This window comes from Pongo pygmaeus, chromosome 20 (assembly GCF_028885625.2).
Source record: "Pongo pygmaeus isolate AG05252 chromosome 20, NHGRI_mPonPyg2-v2.0_pri, whole genome shotgun sequence".
NCBI lineage: Eukaryota > Metazoa > Chordata > Mammalia > Primates > Hominidae > Pongo > Pongo pygmaeus.
The window spans coordinates 44864660-44891259 of NC_072393.2; the positions used below are offsets into that span (position 1 = coordinate 44864660).

Sequence of the window (26600 nt, forward strand, 5' to 3'; positions counted from 1 at the left end):
CCTCTCCAGGGGATCTCCCCAAACCCGAAGACACGTCCCATTGTGCTGACTCCTCATTGGATGGTGCAGTCTGTTCTGGCCTCTCTGACTGGTCCTTCCACAATCCCTAGCTATACTCCCTCTGCATTGGACTGCGCCTGTGAGCCACCCTTTCTGATTGGCCCCTGCTTTCCCATGCTTTGCTCCTGATCGGGCAAGTCCTTGTGCATGGCCCTTTCTGATTGGACCGTTTGTAATCACAAGCCTGGATGAAACAGAAGTTCCACTATGGAGGGTGGGAGTACCACCAAAGAGGAAGAGGAGGAGGAGGAGGGGGAGGGGGAAGGGCAGGAGGGGGAGGGGGAGGGGGATGAGGAGAAGGAGGAGGTGGTTCCCTAAATCTCTTGCCTAAGAGAGGGTGTGGCTGTTGACCCCAAGATAGCCTGGGGTTAAAGAGTTCTAACTGTACAGACCACAGGTGCCTTTGGCTTCTATGCCTCAGGTTTATATCATCTTTAAGTTGGAGGGAATAATAGTACCTTTTTCACGAGGTATTGCAAGAATTAAATGAGCTAATGCCTATAAAATGCTTATAGAAGTACCTGGTACATAGGAAGCCCTCAAGAGGAGGGTCAGCTATTAGTATTCATTTGATCATGTAAGTGCATGACCTTGGATGAGTCCCTCTGCCTCTCTGACCTCTGCAGGCCAGGAGTTCCTTGTCCATTTAATTGAATGACCCCTCTTGTCTCCAGTCCTCCTCCTCCTCCATCTCCTGCCTTCAGGGACTGGGCCTGTGATCAGAGGGAGGGACAGAGAGATAGGGACAGGAAAACAGCACTAGTGGAGAGCAGAAGAGCTCAACCTAACCCTCCACAGAATTTAGGGCAGGGTGAATTTTCTCTATGGACCAGTGTAGTGATTCTATCCCGAATCCCTCATGCAAAGGATTTGCCCTGATTGGGGATGAGCGGGCAGGAGATACGGTAGAGTGGGGTGGTAGGGGGATGGTGTGTTAAGGCTGGGAGGGCTTGGAGCTGGGCTTTTTGGACCCTACCCCCAGGAACACCAAGGTTGGGGGAACGGGCAGCCCAGGCCCAAGGTCACTATGTCTTTGTTACCATGGCAACAGCCACCTCTCTACCGGGAACCTGAAAAGGGGTGGGAGGGAGTTCCCACGTCCCTGAAACCGGGGACAGAGAGGGAAACAATTAGAAACATGGAAGAGAAGCAGAGGGGCAGAAAGGGTGTGATTCATCTCTGTGAAGACCTGCCCATCTCGGAATTCTCAGAGCCCGGTACACTGTGGGTAGTTTATCAATGTCCCTCAGAGACAGACACAGAAAGCCTGAGAAAGTTCGATGTCCAGAGATGCCAGAAAAAAGAAAAGAAGAATCTTCAGATGGGGGCAGGTGTCCCTTCCCTGTCTCCTCAATCTCACACCCCTGGGAGTCCACTGAGGGCCCAGGATCGACTTCACCTTCCCCAGCCCTGGGTCCTCAGGCCTACCTGACCGTACAAACCATCCACCCCCCCAGCAGCTCCTGAGATCCTGAAGCAATTACGTTCAAACCTCTTCGGCCTTTAAATTCTTCCTATCTAAGGGCTCAGCTGAGAAAAGTCGCATTCGGTGATGCCTCCTACCCCCCAGAGGTGGGGAGTGGGGGAGGAAACGGGCACTTTGCCTCCTTTATTCTCAGGGGTCCTTGTTCTCCTTGGGACTGACCGCTCTGTAGATCCAGATATTTCCCCAATACCTCCAGGAGACCCAGGCCTTGCCCATCCGTCCCCCACCCGCCAAGGAAATCCTTCAGGCCCTTCCCTTTCTTTCTAAGAAAGAGGTATCCTCCTTCTCTCCCGGGACCCAGCTCACATTCCTCTAGGTCAGCCCGCCCCCCGCTGGCCCAAGCCTGGTACTGCAGGAACTGTCGGCTAGAGCCCAGATGAGAGGCAGAAACTGAGTCCAAACTGAGGATCTCTGAGTTTTTGCATTTTTAAATTTATTTAAAGTCTTGGTTGTTCAGGTCCTAGGGGTTCCAAGTCCCCAGTCACCTTGAGGACTCAGACATCAGGAATTCAGGCCCCAGCCCAGAGATCAACGAAAGAAAGACAACTTTTCTTGGAGCCAGGCCTCGGTGAGGTCATCAGTGGTTCGGATTTCAAACACCTGGGCAGAGAGAGGTCTCGGCATTATGATCTACTCAAGCACTGAGACAGTGGCCAGGCGCGGTGGCTCACACCTTTAAGAGAGCACTTTGGGAGGCTGAGGTGGGTGGATCACTTAAGGTCAGGAGTTCGAGACCAGCCTGGCCAATATGGTGAAACCCTGACTCTACTAAAAATACAAAAATTAGCCAGGTGTGGTGGCGTGTGCCTGTCGTCCCACTACTTGGGAGGCTGAGGCAGGAGAATCGCTTGAACCCAGGAGGTGGAGGCTGCAGTGAGCCGAGGTTGTGCCACTGCACTCCAGCCTGGATGACAGAGCGAGACCCAGTTCTTTAAAAAAAAAAAAAAAAAAAACACTGATACAGTGAGGACTCTAGTCCCTCTTCCCTCAGACCCAGGACCCAGACCCAGGACCCACACCACCTCTCCCTAACACTCTGGAGCCCCATCCCAGTCTGAACCTTTGTGAGCTCTGCTGTCTGCACCAGCCTGTTTTTACTCCCTGCATACATCATCTGTTGTTCCGGCTTGCAGCCTGCGTGGAAAAGAGAAGAAAGGCACATCAGTGGGGACCCAGGCGTGTTCTCTAAAGCTCTAGTAATGTCCTGAAGGCCCTGCAGTTTTCCAAGGGTCCTAGGACCTCTTCTAAGGAGGTCCCTGCACTGTACTCAGTTTCTAGGTTGGCTTGGGTGCTTCAAGTTATTCTGAGGGTCTCTGGAGATGATTTAGGGGCCAGATGGGGATTTCTAGGTGAAAGGAAAAGGTGGGTTGGCTTAGGCCCCAGGACTGAGAACGGGTGGGCTCTTGGTGAATCTGAGCCCCCACCTCCACTTCACTGCCCTCCCACATCATGCATGTGACACACACACATCCTCACATACAGGCTGTCACATGCTCACACTCTTACACAAGTGCCTGCACACATTCGCATTTACACACAAACACACACACACAGAATCGAAGACCCTCTCCTGAGGACAGTAGAGCTGTGTCTCACCCACAGGGCTGGAGAAGATGAAACACAAAGGGTAGGACACTCGGCCATCATCATGCACGTACTTGTAGCTGTAAACCACGAACCTACCATGAAAGGGAATTGAAAATCAGGACTCTGGCCTGCAGCCCAGGCTTAACAGCCATTACCTGAGTCCACAGCCTTGAAATGTTGGCTGAGTCTGAGAACCCAGGGTTGATGTCTGGGACTCAGGGTACTGACCTCAAACACAACAAATGATTAAAAAATAATCATAGGGCCGGGCGCAGGACTCACACCTATAATCCCAGCACTTTGGGAGGCCGAGGCGGGTGGATCACCTGAGGTCAGGAGTTCCAGACCAGCCTGGCCAACATGGTGAAAACTCGTCTCTACTAAAAATACAAAAATTAGCCGGGAGTGGTGGTGGGCGCCTGTAATCCCAGCTAGTCAGGAAGCTGAGGCAGGAGAATCACTTGAACTCAGGAGGCAGAGGTTGCAGTGAGCCAAGATCACGCCATTGCACTCCAGCGTGGGTGACAAGAGTGGAACTCCATCTCAAATAACAATAATAATAATAATGATAGTGCTCATTTGACTCACAATAACTTTATAATATAGGTGCTATTAATATCCCCATCGTACAGATAGGAAAACTGAGGCCCAAAGTCACTTGCCCAAGGTTCTACGGATAGGGGAGAGATTTGAACCTGGGAAATGCCAGCGTGTAAGTTCTCACCCCCTATGCAATTCTGTCCAGTGCACTCGAACCCCAGTGCACTGTGACCAGGGATGGCTACAGAATCATCCAAGCCTGGTATAAAATGAAAATGTGGGGCTTCTTGTTCAAGAAGCAGGAAAATTGTTTTCCTTTCTTTTGTAGTCTCTCTCTAGACTGATCATCGTCTTTTTTTTACTTTTATTAGAGACAGGGACTCACTCTGTTGCCCAGGCTGGAGTGCAATGGTGCGATCCTAGCTCACTGCAGTCTTGAACTCCTGGGCTCAAGCAATCCTCCTGTCTCAGCCTCCAGAGTAGCTGGGAGTATAGGTGCACACCACCATGCCCAGCTAATTTTTTTTTTTTTTTTTTGAGACAGGGTCTCACTTTGTCACCCAGGTTGGAGTACAGGGATGTGGTCTCAGCTCATTGCAGCCTTGACCTCCCAGGTTCAGGCAATCCTCCTGCCTCAGCCCCCCAAGTAGCTGGGACTACAGGCGCGTGCCACCACGTCCAGCTAATGTTTTTTGTATTTTTTGCAGAGACAGAGTTTCACCATGTTGCCCAGGCTGGTCTCGAACTCCTGAGCTCAAGTGATCTGCCCACCTCAGCCTCCCAAAGTGCTGGGATTACAGGCATGAGCCAATGCACCTGGCCTTTTTTAAAAAAATTTTATTAGAAGTCGGGGTCTTATTATGTTGCCCAGGCTGGTCTTGAACTCCTGGCCACAAGCAGTACTCCCACCTCAGACTCCCAAAGTGCTGAGATTACAGGTGCAAGCCACTGTGCTCAGTCTGTCTTTTTTAGTTTGCTATTTAAAGTCGTGCTCCCTCGGGCATGAGGATATGCGCAGGCAGAGTGCAGATGCTCACAGGAACACCCTGTAACTTGTCAGGCAAGGGGTGCCTCCTGGACCCTGACCCTCCCTACACCAGCAGGAAACCCAAGGACAGTAGTGGTCACTGGGTGGGTGCAGAGAGTGGGTGGCTGAGAACCTGTTCAGGGAGGCAGCCAGGTGGTGGACTGCCTGTGAACCTAGCTCCAAACCCCAGCACATTTGTGTGAAGTCCATTGTCCCATCTGACTTCATACAAAACAGAAATTCAAAGATAAAACTATAAAGAAGGTGACCATTAACCCCCACATGTGAGGCCCCCTCCTGGGTGCAGGGCCCTGTGCAATTATCATATGCCCATAAAGCTGGTCCTTGTTGAGTCCTACAGCCTGGGATTGAGGATCAAAATCCTAGAGACCCAAAATGAATTCAGTCAAGATGAAAAACCTTAACAGACCAGTTTTCATAGAAATAGTCAAAGAGCTCTTCCACCAAAAAAAGCACCAGGCTCATGTGACTTCGCCCAGGATTCTACCTAATCATTAAAAGTCAAGTCATTCCTTTAGCAGGGTGCAGTGGCAGTGCCTGTAGTCCCAGTTACTTGGGAGGCTGAGGCAGGAGGATGGCTTGAGCCCAGGAGTTGGAGGCTACAGTGAGCCAGGATCACAGCACTGCCCAATAGCCTGGGTGACACAGTGAGACCCTGTCTCTAAAAATTTTTTTAATAAAATAACAATAATAATAACTAATTTGTTTGCTACCTAAAGTGTTCCCAAACATTGAAAAAGAAGGAAAATTTCTTTTTTTGTTTTTTTGAGACAGGGTCTTGCTTTGTCACCCAGGCTGGAGTACAGGGGTGCCATCTTGGCTCACTTACAGCCTCAGCTTACTGAACTCAAGTGACCCCCGACATCAGCCTCCCAAGTAGCTGGAACCACAGGCACATGCCACCATGCCTGGCTAATTTTTTTCTTTTTTTTTTAATAGAGACAAGGTCCTCCACCAGGCACGGTGGCTCGCGCCTGTAATCCCAGCACTTTGGGAGGCCGAAGCAGGTGGATCACCTGAGGTTAGGAGTTCGAGACCAGCCTGGCCAACATGTCTCTACTAAAAATACAAAAATTAGCCAGGCATGATTGTGGACGCCTGTAATCCCAGCTACTCAGGAGGCTGAGGCCAGAGAATCGCTTAAACCCAGGAGGCGGAGGTTGCAGTGAGTCAAGATTGTGCCACTGCACTCCAACCTGGGCAACAGAGTGAGACTCTGTCTCTACCAACAACAACAAAAAAATAGAGACAAGGTCTTGCTATGTTGCCCAGGCTAGTCTCGAACTCCTGGCCTCAAGTGATCCTCCCACCTCAGGCTCCTAAAGTGGTGGGATTACAGGTGGGAGCCACAGTGCCTGACCAAAATTTCATTTTAAAAAAATGATGCCAGCGTAATGTTGAAACAAAAACTCAACAGTTTGTACAAAAAAAAAAAAAAGCAGACTCTAAACCGGTATCATATATAAATTATCAGGGTAAAATTCTGCAATAAAATATTGCTATACAAACAAAAAGTTCTAGAGTATGAACTCTTGGCCTCAAACACAGAAATTCTTTTTTTTTTTTTTTTTTTTGAGATAGAGTCTCGCTGTGTCACCCAGGCTGGAGTGCAGTGGTGTGATCTCAGCTCACTGCAGCCTCTGCCTCCCAGGTTCAAGCGATTCTCGTGCCTCAGCCTCCCAAGTAGCTGGGATTACAGTCACATGCCACCACGCCCAGCTAATTTTTGTATTTTTAGTAGAGACGGAGTTTCACCATGTTGGCCAAGCTAGTCTTGAACTCCTGACCTCAAGTGATCCGCCCTCCTCGACCTCCCAAAGTGCTGGGATTACAGGGATGAGCCACCGCACCCGGCCAAACACAGAGATTCAAAGTCCATGAATAGGGCTGGAATTCCAGCAGTCCCTTAGCCTGCACCTCCAACATCACCCCTCCCCTCATGGCCTGATCCAACCCTTTCTTCCCCCAGGATACCTGGGCTGTCTCTCCGGCAATTCCATTTTGAGCTCCTCTGGGGAAATGTTCTGAGGCAAGAAAATAGAAGAAAAGACAAAGAATGAGGCCAGGCGCGGTGGCTCACACCTGTAATCCCAGCACTTTGGGAGGCCGAGGAGGGTGTATTACCTGAGGCCACGAGTTCGAGACCAGCCTGGCCAACATGGCGAAACCCCGTCTGTACTAAAAATACAAAAATAGCCAGGCGTGGCCAGGCACGGTGGCTCATGCCTGTAATCCCAGCACTTTGGGAGGCCGAGGTGGGTGGATCACAAGGTCAGGAAATCATTGAGACCATCCTGGCTAACAGGGTGAAACCCATCTCTACTAAAAATACAGAAAATTAGCCAGGCATGGTGGCACGCACCTGTAGTCCCAGCTACTCGAGAGGCTGAGGCAGGAGAATTGCTTGAATCCGGGATGCGGGGTTGCAGCGAGCAGAGATCGCGCCACTGCACTCCAGCCTGGGAGACAGAGTGAGACTCCATTTCCAAAAAAAAAATTAGCCAGGCGTGGTCGGGAGGCTAAGGCAGGAGAATTGCTTGAACCCAGGAGGCGGAGGTTGCAGTGAATCAAGATTGTGCCATAGCACTCCAGCCTGGGCAAAAAAGATCGAAACTCCGTCTCAAAAAAAAAGAATGACCACCTTTAGGTGAGCACTTACCATGTGCCAAGGCATCGTTCTATGAAACACACATGGATTAATTCATGGAACTATCCCATAAGTCTGTGGGGTAGGTCCCATCATTATGCCCACTATACAGCTGAGAAAACTGAGGCCCAGAGGTGTTAAGGCATTTGCCCAAGATTGCACAGATAGAAAGCAGCAGAGTTGAGATTTGAATCTGGGTTCAAATCATAACTGCTTCACTATACTGCCTTTCAGAGGGCCTGAGAGAGCCCCAGCCCCCAGTCTCCATGGATTCCCTTATAAATCCTTATCGCAACACTAGGGAAATAAGCCTTATTATCATTCTTGTTATTGATAAAGACAGTGAGGCCACCAGGGGGTGAGGTCTACTGCCTTTTTTTTTTTTTGTAGAGATGGGGTCTTTTTTTTGAGACAGTCTCAGTCTGTCGCCCAGGCTGGAGTGCAGTGGCGTGATCTCGGCTCACTGCAAGCTCTACCTCCTGGGTTCACGCCATTCTCCTGCCTCAGCCTCCCGAGTAGCTGGGACTACAGGCGCCCGCCACCACACCCGGCTAATTTTTTGAATTTTTAGTAGAGACGGGGTTTCACCATGTTAGCCAGGATGGTCTCGATCTCCTGACCTCGTGATCTGCCCACCTCGGCCTCCCAAAGTGCTAAGATTACAGGCGTGAGCCACCGTGCCTGGCCGAGATGGGGTCTTGCTTTGTCGCCCAGGTTGGTCTCAAACTCCCGGCCTCAAGCAACCCTCCCACCTCAGCCTCCTGTGTAGCTGGGATCACAGGTGCACACCACTGTGCTTGGCTAATTTTTGTATTTTTAGTAGAGTTAGGGTGTTACCATGTTGCCCAGGCTGGTCTTAAACTCCTGGGCTCAAGTGATCCTCCTGCCTCAGCCTCCCAAAGCGCTGGGATTACAGGCGTGAGCCACCATGCCCGGCTAGCTTTTTAACTTATATGGAAACTCTTTCATTTAAATGCCAATAAAGCATTATTATCATCATTATTAAGATCATCATCACCTTACTGAGCATATACTAAGTGCCAGGCCTTGTTCTAAACCCATTACAAGAATTAAATCACTGGATGTAAAAACAAGCCTATGAGGTAAGTACTGTTCTCCCCATTTCACAGATGAGGAAGTAGAGACACATACAGGCAAAGTCTCTTGCTAGGGGTCATGAGTGAGCTAGAACTCGATCTCCAGGTTTTTTTGTTTTTTTGTTTTTTGTTTTTGTTTTGTTTTTGTTTTTGAGACAGAGTCTTGCTCTGTGGCTCAGACTGAAGTGTAGTGGCACAATCTCGGCTCACTACGGCCTCCATCCCCGGGTTCCAGTGATTCTCCTGCCTCGGCCTCCCAAGTAGCTGTGATTACAGGTGCCCACCACCATGCCTAGCTAACTTTTTATATTTTTAGTACAGATGGGGTTTCACCATGTTTGCCAGGCTGGTCTTGAACTCCCAACCTCAGGTGATCCACCTGCCTCAGCCTCCCAAAGTGCTGGGATTACAGGCACTAGCCACCATGCTCGGCTGATCTCCAGGTCTTTCTACCCCCATGCCAGGCTCTTTGTATCAGTTCCAACCACTTGGTTCTCCCAGTCTCACCCTGTACCTCCCAGTCCCAACCACCCCAGCCCCTCACCTGAAATTCTTCCTCCAGCACCACCATCTGCCGGTCTTTGTCCACCTTCACTGGGGAGGGGTGGCACACAGGGATTAGACACTCCCCCTGATCCATGGGAGACACAAGCCCAGCCCTCCCTATTTGCCCTCACCACCGCCCTCCCATCCTTCCATGGGGGAAGATGTCACTCACTTATGATGGCTGCATTGTCTGTCTCTTTTCGGAAGCGGAATTTCCTCAGCTTTTCTGTTAGCTCTGGGTCTACCTCGCACACCACCAGGGAGTCAGACTGCCAGAGGGACCCAGGAAAAGCTGAGATGGCCTGGCCTCAGCCCTCACCCCTTCCCCAAACCTCAGTTTCTCCATCCACTAATGAAGAGGAGCATCGCGCCAGCCCATCTGATGCCTCTGTGAACATTGAGAAAAGGCACCCTTCCCACAGAGTAGATACCCCTCACCAGGGCGCTCAGCTTTGGGGGCGGAGCAGAGGCTGGTTTCCCGCCTTCTCCATGGGGACTCTTGGGGGACACTCAAGGAGGTGCAGAGATCCACTTCCTGGGCCTAAACCCAGAGCCACTGTCTCTCTGTTCTTCCAGCCAGGCTGTTCACCACAGTTGGGTCCCCTTCCCGGCCTGTGACCTCCATCCCATAGCCTGACCTTCGCCCAGGTGTCCTCCAAGCACCAGCCCCAGCCCCAACCCCAGCCCCAGCTCTTCCCATAGGACCCCTGGCCCCTGACCATGGTCGTTCTGTCCACAGGCCTCTTCTTCTCTCAGTTCCGCTGTCTTCTAGGCGTGGGGACCGGGGCTGCGGGGGGGGCAAGCTGTGCAACAGGAGGAAGGTTTCATCCAACACCACATCCTGTTTATGCCCTTTCTGGGACAACTGTCACAGAGGGCTCCTCCCCCTCCTTCCTTCCCCTCATCTGCCAGGACCTGTCAGGAAATTGCTCAGACCAGAGTTCGAAAGCTTCCTTGCTGTGTGACCCTAGCTAAGTAACTTCACCCCTCTGATTTGAGATTGTGGTGAGGATATAAATAGCTTCACATCGGCCGGGCATGGTGGCTCACACCTGTAATGCCAGCACTTTGGGAGGCCGAGGCGGGCGGATCACCTGAGGTCAGGAGTTGGAGACCAGCCTGACCAACACGGCAAAACCCCATCTCTACTAAAAATACAAAATATTAGCCTGGCGTGGTGGTGTGCACCTGTAATCCCAGCTACTCGGGAGTCTGAGGCACAAGAATCGCTTGAATCTGAGCAGAGGTTGCAGTGAGCCGAGATCACGTCATTGCACTCCATCCCAGGCAATAAAAATAAAAATAAATAAATAAATACCTTCACATAGCTGCCAGCATGGCAGACACAATAGGTACTAAAAATGAACTATTTTGCTCCTCCCCTCCTCCAGGTGGCCTTCCTAGATTTACCCCCATCTGGGATATTTGAATTGCAGGGCTGGAAAAGGGGAGTTTAGTCTCTTGCTGGTCAGACTGACGCCCATTATGTCAATGGCAAAATGGGGACCAGAGGGGCAACCCCACAGTGCCTGGATAATGGTGACTTTTTTCCTGCACTTTTTCAACCTCACTAGCCTTGCAATGACCTATGAGGCCCACAACAAGGGAGTTCAATCCCGTCAGACCAGTACCCACTTTTTTTTTTTTGAGACAGAGTCTCACTCTGTCGCCCAGGCTGGAGTGCAGTGGTGCGATCTCAGCTCACTGCAACCTCCGCCTCCCAGGTTCAAGCCATTCTCCGGCCTCAGCCTCCCAAGTAGCTGGGACTACAGGCACGTGCCACTATGCCTGGCTAATTTTTGTATTTTTAGTAGAGACGGGGTTTCACCATGTTGGCCAGGCTGGTCTCGAACTCCTGACCTCAAATGATCCACCTGCCTCGGCCTCCGAAAATGCTGGGATTCCAGGTGTGAGCCACTGTGAGCCACCATGCCCGGCCATTTTTTTTATTGAGTATTTTTGCACTGCCCCCTTTTCCCATCCCGACATAAAATTCCTAGATAATATAACCTACTTACACACATAAATTCAAAAAAAATCAATATAATGTCCCGACTGCCATATAAAGAAGAAATAAAAGGAAAGTAGTTCACACGAAAACCATATGTATTTCAGTGAGAAGATAAAAGCAAACAAAAGACAATTTTCACAGGATCCTAGGCCCACTGTCACTGGCCCACTTCCCTCCATGGTGGGCAAACCCCAGACCCTACACTGGACTCTACCCCTTCACCTACATCTCTGCAGCTATCCTCCCTCTCTCTCTTGTCTCACCAATGTCCCATGCCTCCTGGATCTTTCTCCTTAGTCTCCATGCAGTGTTACTTCTTCCATCTTAATTTTTTTCTTTTCTTTTTTTCTTTTATTTTGAGACAGGGTCTCATTCTGTCACCCAGGCTGGAGTGTAGTGGTGTAATCATAGCTCACTGCAGTCTCCAACTCCTGGGCTCAAGCCACCTTCCCACCTTGGCCTCCTAGGTAGTTGGGACTATAGGCACGCAGCACCATGCCTGGCCAATTTTACTTTTGATTTTTATAGAGACAGGATCTCGCTATGTGGCCCAGGCTGGCCTCAAACTCCTGGCCTCAAGTGATCCTCCTGCCTCAGCCTCCCGGTGTGCAGGGATTACAGGCGTGAGCCACTGTGTCTGGCCTCTTCCATCTTAAAAACATAAAACTTTATCTCCTGTACAGCTGCCGCTCACTCATTTCCTTCCCTTTTCTGCAAGATTTCTCAAAAGAGGCCGGGCATGGTGGCTCATTCCTGTAATCCCAGCACTTTGGGAGGTCAAAGCAGGTGGATCACGAGGTCAGGAGATCGAGACCATCCTGGCTAACAAGGTGAAACCCCGTCTCTACTAAAAATACAAAAAATTAGCCGGGTGTGGTGGCAGGCGCCTGTAGTCCCAGCTACTCAGGAGGATAAGGCAGGAGAATGGCGTGAACCCAGGAGGCAGAGCTTGCAGTGAGCCAAGATTGCACCACTGCACTCCAGCCTGGGTGACAGAGTGAGACTCCGTCTCAAAAAAAAGAAAAAAAAAAGATTTCTCAAAAGAATAATCTACATTGCTGCCTCCAATTTCTCCTCCCAGTTTTCTCTTCTGCCTTCTCCAATCAGCCTTTCACCCGTATTCCTCTCAGCTGACATGCCCTTGTCAAGGTCATCCATGTACTCCACGGTGCTGGATCTAATGGCCAATTCTCAGTCCTCCTCAGCCACATCTGACACAGCCCATCACTCCCTGTTCCCTGAAACATTGTCTTCATGACACCACACTTGCCTGGTTTTCTTTTCTTTTTTTCTTTTCTTTTTTTTTCTTTTCTTTTTTTTTTTTTTTTTTTTGAGACGGGGTCTCGCTCTGTCACCCAGGCTGGAGTACAGTGGCACCACCTCGGCTCACTGCAACCTCTGCCTCCTGGGTTCAAGCGATTCTCTCACTTCAGCCTCCCAAGTAGCTGGGATTACAGGCGTGAGCCACCACACCCAGCTAAATTTTTTTTTTTTTTTTCTTAAGATGGAGTCTCTCTCTGTCGCCCAGGCTGGAGTGCAGTGGCACAATCTCAGCTCACTGCAACCTCCACCTCCCGGGTTCAAGCAGTTCTCCTGCCTCAGCCTCATGAGTAGCTGGGATTACAGGTGCGTGCCACCACAACCAGCTAATTTTTGTATTTCTAGTGAGACAGGGTTTCACCATGTTAGTCAGGCTAGTCTCGAACTCCTGACCTCGTGATCCGCCCGCCTCAGCTTCTCAAAGTGCTGGGATTACAGGCGTGAGCCACCGCGCCTAGCCATATTTTTGTATTTTTAGTAGAGACAGAGTTTTACCATGTTGGCCAGACTGGTATCAAACCCTCCCATGGGCCAGACACAGTGGCTCACGCCTGTAATCCCAGCACTTTGGGAGGCCAAGGCAGGAGAATTGCTTGAGACCAGGAGTTCAAGACCAGCCTGGGCAACATAGCAAGACCTTGTCTCTATAAAAAAATTTTAAAAGTAGCTGGGCATGGTGGCATGTGTCTGTAATCCCAGGTACCAGCTACTTGGGAGGCTGAGGTTGGGAGAATCACTTGAGCCCAGGAGTTTGAGGCTGCAGTGAGCTAGGATCACACCACTGCACTCCAGCCCAGGTGACAGAGTAAGATCCTATCTCTAAAAACCAAACAGCAGGCCAGGTGCAGTGGCTCACACCTGTAATCCCAACACTTTGGGAGGCCGAGGCAGGCAGATCACTTGAGTCCAGGAGTTCAAGACCAGCCTGGGCAACATGGTGAAACCCCATCTCTACTAAAAATACAAAACTTAGCCAGGTTTGATGGCATATGGCTGTAGTTCCAGCTACTCCAGAGGCTGAGGCAGGAGAATCACTTGAACCCAGGAGGCAGGGGTTGCAGTGAGCCGAGGTTGCAGTGAGCCGAGGTTGCACCACTACAATCCAGCCTGGGCAACAGAGTGAGACCCTGCCACACACACACACATACACACACACACCAACAAGGACTAAAATAATGAGTTATCTGTCACCACCCCTACCCCATTGCCTCTTGGACCTTATCCTTCACTGCCCTCCTTTTTGTTCACTCCACTCCAGCAATGCTGGCCCCTTTGTGGTTCTGTGAATGATCCTACTACGTGGCCTTTGCACTTGCTGTTTTCTCTTTCTGGAACCCACTTTCTCCTTCATTCCTTCAGATTTCTGTTTCAGTCTCACCTAATGAAAGAGGCCTTTCTCCATGTAAATTAATTCTGGCTGCATCACTCCATTCCCTTAGCCGCTTTCTTGTTATTTATTTGTTTATTTATTTAGAGACATAGTCTCGCTCTGTCACCTGGGCTAGAGTGCAATGGCAAATCTCGGCTTATTGCAACCTCCACCTCCTGGGTTCAAGTGATTCTCCTGCCTCACCCTCCTGAGTAGCTGGAACTACAGGCATGCACCACTATGCCCAGTTAATTTCTGGCATTTTTAGTAGAGACAGGGTTTTGCCACTTTGGCCAGGCTGGTCTGAAACTCCTGGCCTCAAGTGATCCACCAGCCTCAACCTCCCAAAGTGCTGGGATTACAGGCATGAGTCACCATGCCCAGCCACTGCTTTCTTTTTCTCCTTGGTACTTATCACGAAGTTGGTACTTAACACGAAGTTACACTGTATTTCCTTATTGTTTGTGTCCCCAAGAACTAGAATGTAAGTTTTTTTGTTTTTTTGTTTTTTTTGAGATGGAGTTTCACTGTTGTTGCCCAGGCTGGAGTGCAATGGCACAATCTTGGCTCACTGCAACCTCTGCCACCCACGTTCAAGCGATTCTCTTGCCTCAGCCTCCCAAGTAGCTGGGACTACAGGCATGCGCCACCACGCCCTGCTAATTTTGTATTTTTAGTAGAGACGGGATTTCACCATGTTGGTCAGGCTGGTCTCGAACACCTGCCTGGGCCTCCCAGAATGCTGGGATTACAGGTGTGAGCCACCGCGTTCATCCTATTGTTGTATTTCTAGCACCTTAAGCAGAGCCTGGCACATGTTAGATACTCAAGAAATATTATTGAATGAATTAATGAACCAGCAGTTATCGAGCACAATCATTCTATGCAGTGTGAAGGCTGTTGCTTAAATGCAGGAGGTAGTGGATGGGGTTTGTGACATGGCCCCACCCTGGTGAAACGGCCTTTCCTCAAAGCGTCTATAATGCCACATTCTCCTGGTTTTCCTCTCTCTGGCTGCCCTTTGCAATATTCATCGACAGCGTCAATTCCTTTGCTCAAATCCTGCCTCTCCGTTTCAGGGTTCTGTTCAGTCTCTGTCTCCAATGATCCTTCATACCCTCCTCGGGCTAGACCCCTAACTCCCACAGCCTCAATTACCATCTTTGACGATCCTTAAATCTTGGTCTCCAGCCTCAATTTCTCTCTTAAGCTCCAGACCCAGGGTTTGTGCACCTCCTGGACCTCGCTGCTAGGCATCCACATTGGGCTTAGTATCTTCCCAACCTGCTTCTGGCGCCCAATCTCCTAGCTAGAGGGGCCTGGTCCTAAACTTTTCTCCCCCTTCCACTCCATGACCAGCCAGTTTCAGGGCCCGTTCGCTCTGCCTCCAGGGCGTCCCTCCCACCTGCACCTCCTTCCCTCCCCACAGTCCCTCCCTCGTGCAAACCCGCCTCTTTCTTCCTCACCCCCTCCCCCAGCTGCCTCCCTGGACTCCCGACCCCGTTTCATTCCCTCCAATCCGCCCTCCATGTATAAGCCAGAGAGACATCTCTCCAAAACCCCCGACTCACCATGATCCCCCCCGGCTTGAAGCCCTTCACGGCTCCCTAGTGCCCTCGGGACAAGTCCAAACTCCCTCAAGTGGGCAAACAACTGGCCTCTGCTCGTTCCTCACCCCTCCCTGTCTTCAACTCGACCCTCCATCCCGACTGCCTCTCTGAGTGCCTGTAACAAGCCAGATCTGTCACCGAGAGCCTTCTGAACACAGGTCCCTCTGATTAGTTCACCCGGACCCAAGACAGTTTATGGAACGCCCAGATCACAACCAAAGTCACAGCAACAACTCCCGTTTATTGACGGCCTCCTTGATCCCTAGCGCTTTCTGTGCATTCTCTTCCCACCCTAAAGGCTAGATCTCGCCTCGCCATTCCCATCGGAGAGAGCAAGCGGCAGGCTGAGAACAGCGCGATGAGAAAGCCGAGTCCCCAGAAGCCCGAGTGCAGACGCCCACCGGGGACAGCGTTGGGTGAGACGAGCCACCCAAGGGGCGGGGAAGAGGAGGCCTGGAACACCTGAATCAGGAACTGTGACTTCGCTCGGGGCAGCTGGGGTGGACGCGCGCGAGCCTGCCCCCTGCGGGCCTGGAGGCCCAACCTCAGACTCCGCAGGGCCCGTTGCCCTGGGCAACGCCGCGCGCGCCCCGCCCCTGCCCAGCCCCCCAGCCCCAAACCCCAGGCCTGGCCGACTGCCCGTCACCTCCAGGTCCGACCAATCCCGCCGAGGAGGGGGCGGGCCTCTTGGGCCCCGTTCCACCACCGTCGCTCCCCCCTCGCCGCGACCCCGCCTTACTCGGCTCACACCTCCCGCCCTTCGGGCTGCCCTCGCCGCCCGTTGGCTGGCGCGCCGTTCGTCACCCGGGCGTGAACTAATGCCAGCGCGCGGCGGCCCCCGTCGGGGCGGGGCCAGGGGCGGTGACGCACGGCGCGGTGACGCAGCGCGACGGCGGCGGCGGCGGCGGCGGTCGGTGCGGGAGGAGGGAGGGGAGCTTGCGGGCCCGAGAGGGGGCGACGGCGGCTGCGGTGGCCTGAGGAGGCCCGAGGGGCGGCGGTGGCGGCGAAGGCCCAGGCGGTGAGTCTCGGGCCGGGCCGGCGCGGGGCGGCGGCGGGTCAGGGCGCGCGGGGCTCCCCTCAGGGCGACCCAGGCCGCGCGGGCGGCCCCGCCCCCTCAGGGACCCCGAACCGCGGGCGGCGGCGGCGGGCGGGTGCGGAACGCGGGCCTCGGGGGGCCGGGCCCACGGGAGAAGCCCCGCGCCCGTCCCCAGTCTCCCTCCTGGGCCCTGGCAGAAGCTTCCCTCCGAAATCTTCCTCATGCCCTCGGGATTGCCGAGGGGCCGGGCCGGGGACCTCTCCTCAGGACCCCCCGTACATCCGCCTCGGAGAGCCCCGGAAACCCTGCCGATCCCCCGTGTGCGCCCTGAAGGGTCCCCGCAAAACCCACCCCTCCCATGGGGCCGCCTCGTCGAGCCGTTGATGGGTCCCAGCAGCTTTCCTCGCAGACCCCCGCCCTTTGGCCCCGAAGCCCCCGTCCTCCTCCTGTCTCCAGAAATAGTCCTCGGAGGCCACTCCTCGTCCATTCCACAGCGTGGCTCTCATAGCTGCTCCAGGAGCCTCCCTCACGAGCCCTGCACACCTCCCCAAGGCTCCCTCTGGACCCCTGTCCATTCCAGAACTCTCCCCCGGAGCCCTGCCTCTCACAGCCCAGCAGGCTCACCCGGCTTCCCCCTCCCGGATCCTAAGAATTTTCCCTCCCACTTACCCCATTCCAGAAACCTCCTTGGAGATTTTCCGCTCATACCCCCTGCATTTCTGAGTCCCCCTCCCAGAAGTCCTTCAGAATGCCCCCGACGGACCCTGATCATCTTCCCTGAAGATCTCCTTCCCATAATCCCCAAAATGAATCTTCCTCACAGACTTTGTGAAATGCCCCCAGATCCCAAAAATTCACCTAGAAGACCCCATCCCCCTCCCCACCATATTGCAACCATCTCGCATACACATTCCCCCTTCACGTATCCCTCTGGACCTTTCCGCAGATCCCAAAAGTCTCCCCCAGAGGTCTCCTGTCTCCCCTCGGTCTCACCACCCTAAAATGCCCTAGAGATCACCCTCACGTAGCCCAGTGATCTTCCTCGGGACCTCCTTCCCCACCCCCACTCATTCTAAAAATCTCCAGCAATTGCCTGAAATCTCCAGAGGACTCTCAACATCATATTCCAAAAGCTTCTTCCAAAATCCCTTTTACATACTCCACATCTTTTCCAGTCCCCCACATCACACGCTCCAAAAATTGTTTAAGGATCCTGAAAACTTTCCTCATAGTTTTTCTCTCAGATCCCCTAGAACTCCCCTTCACTAACACCTCAGAATCCCCTCTTGCAGACCGGTTTTAGAGGAATTTTCTGAAGATCCTCCTCAACTCCTGTAAGACCGTAAGATTCTCTTGGTGACCCCTCTGATATGCAGGTTTTCAGGACCCTCCCCCCCAACACACAGCTTAGAGACCCCAACAACCCCTAGGAGCTCTCCTGATGGATGTTCTTGAAATCCCTCCAAGACCTTCCTGACACCACCAGAACCCCTTGAATCAATACTTCTGCCTTACTAAGGGACTTTTCTAGAGATATCCCTGCCTGAACTTACTCACACAGGTCCCCTAAATCCTCTAGAATCCCCTGAAGAAGACCCTCACACACACCTAATTTTCCCCCAAAATAACCCGAGCTCTTGCTCTGAGAAAGTCCTAGAATTCTTTCTGAAAAACCCTCTCCTCTGACACTCTCTCAGAAGACCCCGCCTTCCCCATATACTCTTTTGGAGACTTTATTCAGGTTTCTCCTCAGCTGAGATCTCTGAAGAGTTTTTCCTAAAAAGATCCGTCTGTCATCCCGCTCCAGGACCAGTCTCAGAAGACCACACCTTCCTCAGACACTTTTTAGAGAATTTTCTCCCAAATTACCCTCCATCAGCCACCCACTCCCAGCGCTTCCTGAGACTTCCTCAGAACTTTCCCTCAGATTCCACTTCTGACATCCCCGAGAAACGTTATTTAGGACCCTATCAGATTTACCCACTAACTTCAGAATTGCTATTTACACCCTCTCATTTCCCCATTCTCTTTCCTCTGAAGTCAACTCAGAGACCTTTCTCAGGGGGCCCCCTTTTCCCATTATCCCTTCAGAGGCCCCCCAACATTCTCCAGACTTGTCGCCCAAGAGCCTCTATGTTTCCTTGTAAAGATTCTTGAGAGACACCTTTCCCTGCCCCCTTGAAATCCCAGTGCTCCGAGATCTTTCTTTCAGACCATTTTTCTTAGGTGCCATCCTCATAGACCCCTCTTCCCTTCGGAGATCAAGAGACCCTTAACACCCTCCTTAGAGACTTAGGATTCTCCCCATTTCCCTTTCAGAAGCCTTCTTCCTTCTCCCCTTTGAGGACCTCCTCACCAAAGAATCCCTTTCCCTATAGCAGTGGTTCTTAGTGTGGTTCCTGGCCCAGCAGCAGCCACATTTGTTAGAAATATACATTCTTGAGTCCCACTCAGATCTACTGAATCAGAAAGCCTGGGAGCAGGGCCCAGCAATCAAGAGTTTTTAACAAACCCTCCTGGTCATTTTGATGCACACGCAAGTTTGAGAACCAGTGCCCTGTAGGAGGATTTCCTTTTCCCCTCAAAAAGCCCCCTGAAAGATGCCTCAGGGTGTGCCTCTTTGCCCTACTGCCCACTGCTGCTTTCCTGTTTCCTAGGAATCCCCTTTACAAAGTACCCATCCTCCAGAAAGATTTCTTACCTACCTTGAAAGCATGTTGGCTTCTCCACAAGGTTACTCCATCCTCTGAGCAGTTATTTCCGATTCTACTTTTGAATGGTTTCTTTTCAGATCTTCCTCAGTGCTTTCTCTTTCTGGCTACCCCTCCAGCCCACTACCAGCCTTTGGTGCTTCTTTAAATTGCTGCTTCTTTGAACACACATATCCATCTCTTCTTGTCCATCTGTTTCTTCACATAGGCACCCTCCCCTTGAGGCACCCTCAGGAGGTCTTTTCATTCTGTGTCTTACTGCCAAGACCCCTCCACCCACCTTGTACCTCTTAGAACACCACCCACCTTCAACCTTGTAGATTTTAATGTACTGGTCCACTCACCCTCACTGGACTAGGAACTCTGAAAGGACGGGATGTGTCTTGTTCTTCTCTGAATCCCACAAGGTGGCATCTACCCTTTGTAAGTTATTGGAAATCACTGGAGAATAAGCAGCTCTTCCTTCTGCATTTGGCCAGAAATCTCCAAGTTCCTCAGATCTCACCCCTCATTCAGGTTTAGCACACCTTCCCTGCCCCCTCCTCTCTTCTCACCTCCCTTTTTTTCTCCACACAGCACCCTTTGCCTTTTCTCCTGCCCTACTTGCTCCTGTCTTAGCGACTTTCTTTGTGCTGTTTCCTGATTCTGAGCTACCCCAAGTCCTTTGCCTGGTGACCTGCCTCACCCGTCCTCGTTGGCTTCTCTTAGCAGCCCCTTTCAGCTGCTAAGTCTGGAGCCTCCACAGAGCTCTCAACTTTTTTCAAGGGATTCTGTTTCTAGGGCCCAGAAGGGGAAACAGAGACCCCAGGGTAAATACTGGGGTCTGCCTTCAGGGAGCTCACAATACCAGTAGGGGGCTTGGGCATGTACAGAGCAGAAAATGAGGTACAAATTATATGCTGTAGAAATTCAGCAGTGAGAGGGAGCCTTTTATTTGGAAAGACTTCACAGAAAAGGTGGTATTTGGGCTGGGTAGTGTTCCATGGGAGTTGGGACAATGATGGTGCCTCCCAGGCAGAGGAAACAGCTTAAGCAGTGGGTCAAAGACGAAGCCTCCTCATCTCTCACCCATGGTATCTCTTCTCTTCACCCAAAAGATAGAGATGAAAGAAGACAGATTTCCTCCATTTGCATTGTATTTGCCAGCTGCACTTTAGTGACCTACAGAGTAATAATAATAATGACCACTGGTTTTTGAATGCTTTCTAACTGCCAGGCACTGTTTAAGCGCTTTACATGTATTCATAGGGGGTAGGAGTTTACCTATCCTATGAGGTAAGTAAACTACCATTATCCTCATTTTGCATATGATGAGATTAAGGACAGGTAGGACTAATAGAGGGTCTGTGGGCACTGTCCATTCCAAGATGGTAGTGCCTTGGGTCAAAAAGTTGGATTTTTAGTTAAGATAGGTTTGGCTGCAATGGGGCAGTAGTTGATAGGTATGCAGACCCTGGGTCTGGACAGGATTTGTATCCCACATTACCACTCACCAGTTTTGTGCCCTAGGACAAGTTACTTCCCTGGTCTTTTAGTTTCCACAGCTAAAAATATGAAGGAAATAATGATACTCTACTTCATAGAATTGTTACGAGGATTAAATAAGTTAATACATGTAAAGTACTTAGAACAATGCCTTGCCCATAATTGCAATGTTAGAAAAAGAATAAAAGAAAAAAGAAAAAAAAAAAAAGCTCATATCAGCCAGAACTCTAAAAACATAAAGTGATAGAACCTTAGCTCAAAGTGGTTTAATGAAAAAAGCAGGGGATTAATTGGCTTTTGTTACTGGAAAGTCCAGAGCTAGGTTGGCTTCAGACCTAGCTGCATCCAGGTGTTCAAATAATTTTCTCAGTCATCTCCTCCCATTTCTTCACTGAGTTAGCTTCATCCTCAACAAGCTTCTGCTTTGGGTGACAAAGATGGTCCTCAGCAGCCCCAGGTTTTAACCCTACCTCCTTGGAAAGCCTTAGTGGAAAGAGAACTCTTTCTTGAGAGTCCCAGTTTGAAAATAGTTTCTTCCTTGAATAGATGTGAGATTATGCCAGAAGATCCTTAGAAACATATTTTGGGTTCTGTACCCTGCAACTCAGTCTCTGGCTTGCTGAGCCAAATAGGCCTGTGATTCCATCCCATGAACTTTCTGAGCATTGATGGCAATCTCCCTCCCCACTGTCCCCCAGCCCCAGTCATTCTCTGCTCTGTGATTGTTTGGGTCTAGAGAGAGCTTATGGCTGGTCTGACTCAACCACACTTTGCTTTGGGATATCACGGGTGATATGAGGTGATCAGCCTGGCTTGATGGTGGCCTCAAGGGAGCAGAATCCAGGAGTAATGGCAATACCCTCACCACAGTTTAAGGTTTCCAAGACACAGAACTTTGGAAGAGAGTTAAGTAGGGTTGCTGTGAGTGGAGTTTTGTTTTGTTTGTTTGTTTTAGTGTAAACTTGTTGAATAGAAGCGGGTTCAGGGCAAGTTACGGAACAGCAGTGTATGGAGTATGCAAGTCTCAAATATCTCCAGCCTGCACTCATTCATTAATGTGTGGAGGCACTATTCTAGGTACTGGAGACAGAGCAGTGAATAAAACATTCAAGGTCCTGAAATACATGGAATTTATATTCTGATGGGGGGAGGAAACACAAAAAAATCAGAGAGTGATTTATGCTGTGAAGGAAATAAAACAGTGTGAAGGAGAGGGTGGGAGTGGCCACTGTAGTAGACAGGGGGATCAGAAGAGGCCTCTTTTGGGAGGTGACAGTTGAGCCTGATAACCAGAAAGATGAGAAGGCACCAGTTGTGGGAAGATCTGGGAGTGGAACATTCTAATCTAAGCATTGTTACATGCAGAAAAAGGACCTCTGCAAGGTGGGGAAATTCATCACAGATATTTATTGAGGGCCTGCTATGTACCAGGTGCTATGCTAGGAATTGGAGATGTAGCAATGAATAATATAGCTACAGTCTTCCCTTCTCTCATGGATCTTACAGTCTAGGTGTTTTTGGAAGAGCTGCAGCCTTTGAAGAAACATCTCTTGATGATGATATCATAGACTCCTTCCTACTGGGCAGATGAGGCAGAATGGGGCACAGGTGAGCCCAGATCTGATTGATGAGAAGGAACCAACCTTGTGACGGTCTGGGGAAGAGCATTTCAGGCAGAGAGGTCAGCAGGTGCAAGAGCCCTGCGATATGTTCAGGGAATAGCAAGGACCAGTGTGGCTAAAGCCTAAGTGAGGGAGAGGGGTGAGGGGTTGGAAAGGCTGACAGAAGCCAGATTACTTGCGGCCTAAGGGCCACGGTAAGGAGTTTCTATTTTCATTTTAGGGGACTGGTAAACTATTAAAAGGGAGTTTTTAAAAGCAAGACAGCGACATGATCTGATTAATTTTTTTAGAAAGCTCACTTTGGTTTCTGGGAGGAAAACAGAGGGTCAGGACAGAATCAGGAAGGAAAGTTAGGAGACAATCCATTTGTCCAGATGAGAAATGGTGACATGAATGTGGTGGTGGTAGTGAAGATGTAGAGAAGCAGATATATTTTGGGTGTACAGAAAACAGGACTTGATGATGGGATTAGAGAAAGAGAGGAATCTAGAATAATGATAATAGCCAAGTCATTTATGCCTCGCAACTCTATGAGAGTAGGCACTATTATTATTTTCTGTCTTCTTTCTCAGTAGGTACTATTATTACACCCACATTACAGATGACAAAACAGGCACAGCAAGGTGAAATCACTTGCCCAAAATTACACAGGTAGTAAGTGGCAGGCTTATATTTCCAACCCGGCAGTCTGGTTCTAGAGCCACTTAGGTTTGGGGAAAGATAAGGAAGGTATGTGTAGCTGACATTAAGAAAAAAGAAATCAAGACCTAATGACTGGGCCTTTGGGAAATGAAAGAAGTCAAAGATGACTCAAAAAATGTCTCAGTTGTCCACAGAGAGGTGATAATTGAATCTACAGGAGTTGTTTACATTCCTAAGTGAGAGAAAACAAGTGTAAGGAAGGGAAAGGAAGCGGAGGATAAACTTTTTGAGGGGAAGGGGTGTCAAGACATTTAGGAGTGGGAGGAAGAACGCTAGCTTCCTCTCTATTCCAGAGTTTCCCAGAGCTCCCCATACTGTGCTTATCTTCCAGGAGGCCCTGCCTGGCTTCTCCTCTCCTCTGCCTCCCTTCCCCAGCACCATTCATACAAAAAGCTCTTTCTCTGCTAATGCAGTGGTATACATATTTTGTGTACGTATTTCAGGAGTTTCTGGAAATAATGGTTGATTCTTAGAAGTTGTGCTCCCTTGGCTTCTGACAGTCTCTTCTCAGGTTATGAAAGTGAGTTAACGCTAGGTAACTAGCCTGTTACCTTGTTCATGAAGTGTAAGTTCTCAAAGGCCTAGGTCGTGCTGTAAAAAGAACTAGGAATGGGTAAGAAGGCAGATAGGATCCCCTTATTTATCCAGAGATGTTGGTATTAAAGGGCCCTTAGGCCCAACTTTCACCTTGTTGCCCAGGCTGGTCTCAAACTCCTGGGCTCAAGCGATCTGCCCACTTCAGTCTCCCGAAGTGCTGGGATTACAGGTGTGAGCCACCATGCCCAGCTTTGTTGCATTGTTAAGAGCAAGCAAGAGCTATGAAGCCAGACTGCCTGGCCTTGAAAATCTCAGCTTAGTGTGCAGTGTTGGGCAAAGTGACTTAACTTCTCTGTGCCTCAGTTTCTCCATCTGTAAAATGATAATATATTTTTATACGTATGTAATATATTTTTTAAATAGAGTTTTGGGAATCAAATGTGCTTATCTATGGAAAGCTGTTGGCAAAGGGCCTGACAATGTATGATATATGAAGACACGCTAAGCATCATGCTTGCTATTGAAATGAAGTATAGAGGAGGAAAAAAGCATCATGCTAGGTATTTTTAAATACATTGTTTCATTTAATTCTTCTAACAAGCTTCATTGAGGAAGAAACAGAGTTACTTGTCATAGTCAATTCGGCAAGTAAGTGTAACAGGAGAGCCAGGATTTAAGCCAGGTCTGACTGACTCCACCATCCTGCTTCTGAATGAAGAGAGCTGTGGACTCCAGAGGCACTGTTTATGGGCATATGGGCCTTTTCTCACTGTTTGGGGCCAGAGAAGAAGCCCAGAGGGCAGTTTGTCCTGGAACATCTTAGCGTTTTTGGTTTTTTGTTTTTTTTTGAGACAAAGTCTCGCTCTTGTCCCCCAGGCTGGAGTGCAGTGGCGCAATCTCAGCTCACTGCAACCTCCACCTCCCAGGTTGAAGCGATTCTCCTGCCTCAGCCTCCTGAGTAGCTGGGATTACAGGCACCTGCCACCACGCCCAGCTGATTTTTTGTATTTTTAGTAGAGACGGAGTTTCACCATGTTGGCCAGGCTGGTCTCGAACTCCTGACCTCAGGTGATCCGCCCGTCTCGGCCCCCCAAAGTGCTGGGATTACAGGCGTGAGCCACCGTGCCCAGTCTTTCTCCAGGTGGGAGTGCAGTGGCCCGATCTCAGCTCACTGAAGCCTCGACCTCCAGAACTCAAGTGATCCTCCCAAAGTAGCTGGGACTGCAGGTGCACACCACCACACCCAGCTAACTTTTGGATTTTTTGTAGAAACGGTTTTGCCATGTTGCCCAGGCTGCTGATCTGGAACCTTTGGGTTTTTTTTTTTTTTTTTTTTTTTTTGAGACAGGATCTCACTCTGTTACCCAGGCTAGAGTGCAGTGGCACGATCTTGGCTCACTGTAACCTCTGCCTCCCCGGCTCAAGTGATTCTCCCGCCTCAGCTTCCCAAGTAGCTGGGGTTACAGGTGCACGCCACCACACCCAGCTAATTTTTTTGTAATTTTTGTAGAGACAGGGTTTCACTATGTTGCCCAGGCTGGTCTCGAGCTCCTGAGCTCAAGCGATCCACCCGCCCAGGCCTCCCAAAGTGCTGGGATTACAAGTGTGAGCCACTGCACCCAGCCGTCTTAGCCATTTTGTTAACCTCATTTCCCACCTCTAGAGGTGGTAGGGGCTTCCCAAGAAGATCACTTGGACCTCTTCAAGTATGGTGGCAATACTGCTGGGCTGTTGGAGAGACTTTTGTTGTAGAGGCTCCCCTCTTGTGTCTTTCCTCAAAGGCAAGGAGTCATTTTTGGTCACATGAGGACAAAGAGACCAGACCAGTAGTGCATTCTGTTTTGCATGGGAATTGTCAAGGCTCTTTCAGTTTTAACTGAAACCCAACTCAAACTGGCCTAAGTCAAAAAGGAATTTATTCATCTATGTAACTGAAAAGAGTGGGCCACAAGGGGGAGGCTTCAGGCTAGCTGCATCTAGGTTTTAAATCATGTGAACAGATCTCCATTTCCCCCTCCCCCATCTCTTGACTCTGCTGTCATCTGTGTTAGTTTCATTCTGAAGCAGGCTTCCACCGTGAAATAGAAGAGGTGGCAACTGGTGACATCATGAGACGATGTATAATCTGAGCAACCCTAACCAAGAACTTATTTTCCTTAGTAGTTCCAGCAAAAATCCAGAGAGGACTATCCTTGGCCAGGCTTTACCCCATGTCCACTTCTGGAGCCAAGAAAGACAGTTCCTTCTCCAAGGGGAACCCAGGGTGTTGATACTAGAAGATGGAAATCGATACAGTAAGATGCTGCCACAGTGAGATGCCTCACCCAGGTCTCCCTCTCTCACTCCAGCCAAGCACATGGGATAGAAAGTACCAGGCGGCCTCTGGCCCTTTAATGGAAGAGGGCCATCCAGTCCTCTCCAGTTAACATCTAGACCGAACACAAAGCATCCTTCTCTCATCCAGAAGACATAGGAACCCTACCTTCAGGGATGATTTTTTTTTAACAGTGAAATCTTAAAAGTAACTGTTTCACTAAAGCCTCCAGTATTTACTGAAGACTGTCAGAATCATCCTCCATCACTAGATCTTCTCCACCAGTCATGTTCCCTGGGCAGTGGGGTGGCTTGAAGGTATAAACCAGAGAGGCCCAAGGGAGGGATAGTTAGCAGACTTCTGGTCTTTTTCTAGTTTGTGCTCATCTGTTCCAAGGACCACAGGTATGTCTTCTTCTGTGTAGTTGTTCACTATTGTTTCAATGTGATTCATTTCCCACATTTGAAATTAGGGGGATTTTACTTTAAAATCCAGATATCTGGCTCCTCTTTAGGGGGAAAAAAAAAACAACCTAAGGCGTAACAATACTGGACCCACATTCCTTCATGGTAGCAGTTGATAAGAGGTGGATAGTGACTTCTCCCTTTAGACCGGGTGTGGACTTTCCAACTCACCATAGTCCCAGTTGGCCTGCTTTGTTCAAAGCCTGGCCTTGTAAGCATCATGTTTGAGACCCTATTATGTCCCAAAGCTTTGCTTCTATCATTTGGCCTGGGGGGAAAAGCTGGATTAATGTTTAGTCAGCAGCTTATTGGGTGGGTGGAGGGGGGTGAACAGTCCTGTTGCTTAGGAAAAGTAACAACCCAGTAAAAGAATTTATGGGAAAGAGTGTGCACAACTTTGGTCTGTTT

At 50.1% G+C, this 26600-nt stretch overlaps 2 protein-coding genes across 17 annotated transcripts in view; one reads left to right on the forward strand and one right to left on the reverse strand.

The window, feature by feature from the left end:
* Nucleotides 1-1958: 1958 nt before the first annotated feature.
* GMFG (glia maturation factor gamma) lies at nt 1959-16158 on the reverse strand. 3 transcript variants are annotated; one of them, XM_054462693.2, is made up of 8 exons: nt 16072-16158; nt 9731-9814; nt 9184-9280; nt 9010-9059; nt 6696-6745; nt 3143-3225; nt 2607-2680; nt 1959-2146 (listed from the first exon to the last, which is right to left on the reverse strand). In XM_054462693.2, the coding sequence occupies exons 2-8, from the start codon at nt 9731-9733 to the stop codon at nt 2075-2077; spliced, it is 429 nt and encodes a 142-aa protein (XP_054318668.1). In that variant the 5' UTR covers nt 9734-9814; nt 16072-16158; the 3' UTR covers nt 1959-2074. The 3 variants fall into 3 exon arrangements, with proteins under 3 accessions (XP_054318668.1, XP_054318667.1, XP_054318669.1); XM_054462692.2 differs by having other exon boundaries at nt 16061-16152; XM_054462694.2 differs by lacking the exon at nt 16072-16158 and adding an exon at nt 15283-15522.
* A 31-nt stretch (nt 16159-16189) lies between these two features.
* SAMD4B (sterile alpha motif domain containing 4B) overlaps nt 16190-26600 on the forward strand; it is a 42380-nt gene continuing 31969 nt past the window's right edge. For 4 of the 14 annotated variants that reach the window (XM_054462667.2, XM_054462674.2, XM_054462670.2 and 1 more), the window contains exon 1: nt 16190-16339. The gene's annotated coding sequence lies outside the window, so the exon portion shown is untranslated. Of the gene's footprint in view, nt 16340-22059; nt 22162-25574; nt 26133-26600 lie in introns of all 14 variants that reach the window. The other 10 variants (XM_054462665.2, XM_054462672.2, XM_054462671.2 and 7 more) reach the window with 8 other exon arrangements.

Excerpts from the sequence above, each read along its gene's own strand:
- GMFG (XM_054462693.2), bottom strand. Across the intron at positions 6,746-9,009 it reads TGCTGGAGGAAGAATTTCAG|AACATTTCCCCAGAGGAGCT; the intron begins GTGAGGGGCTGG and ends TTCTTGCCTCAG. Across the intron at positions 2,147-2,606 it reads AGACAGCAGAGCTCACAAAG|GTGTTTGAAATCCGAACCAC; the intron begins GTTCAGACTGGG and ends CTCTCTGCCCAG.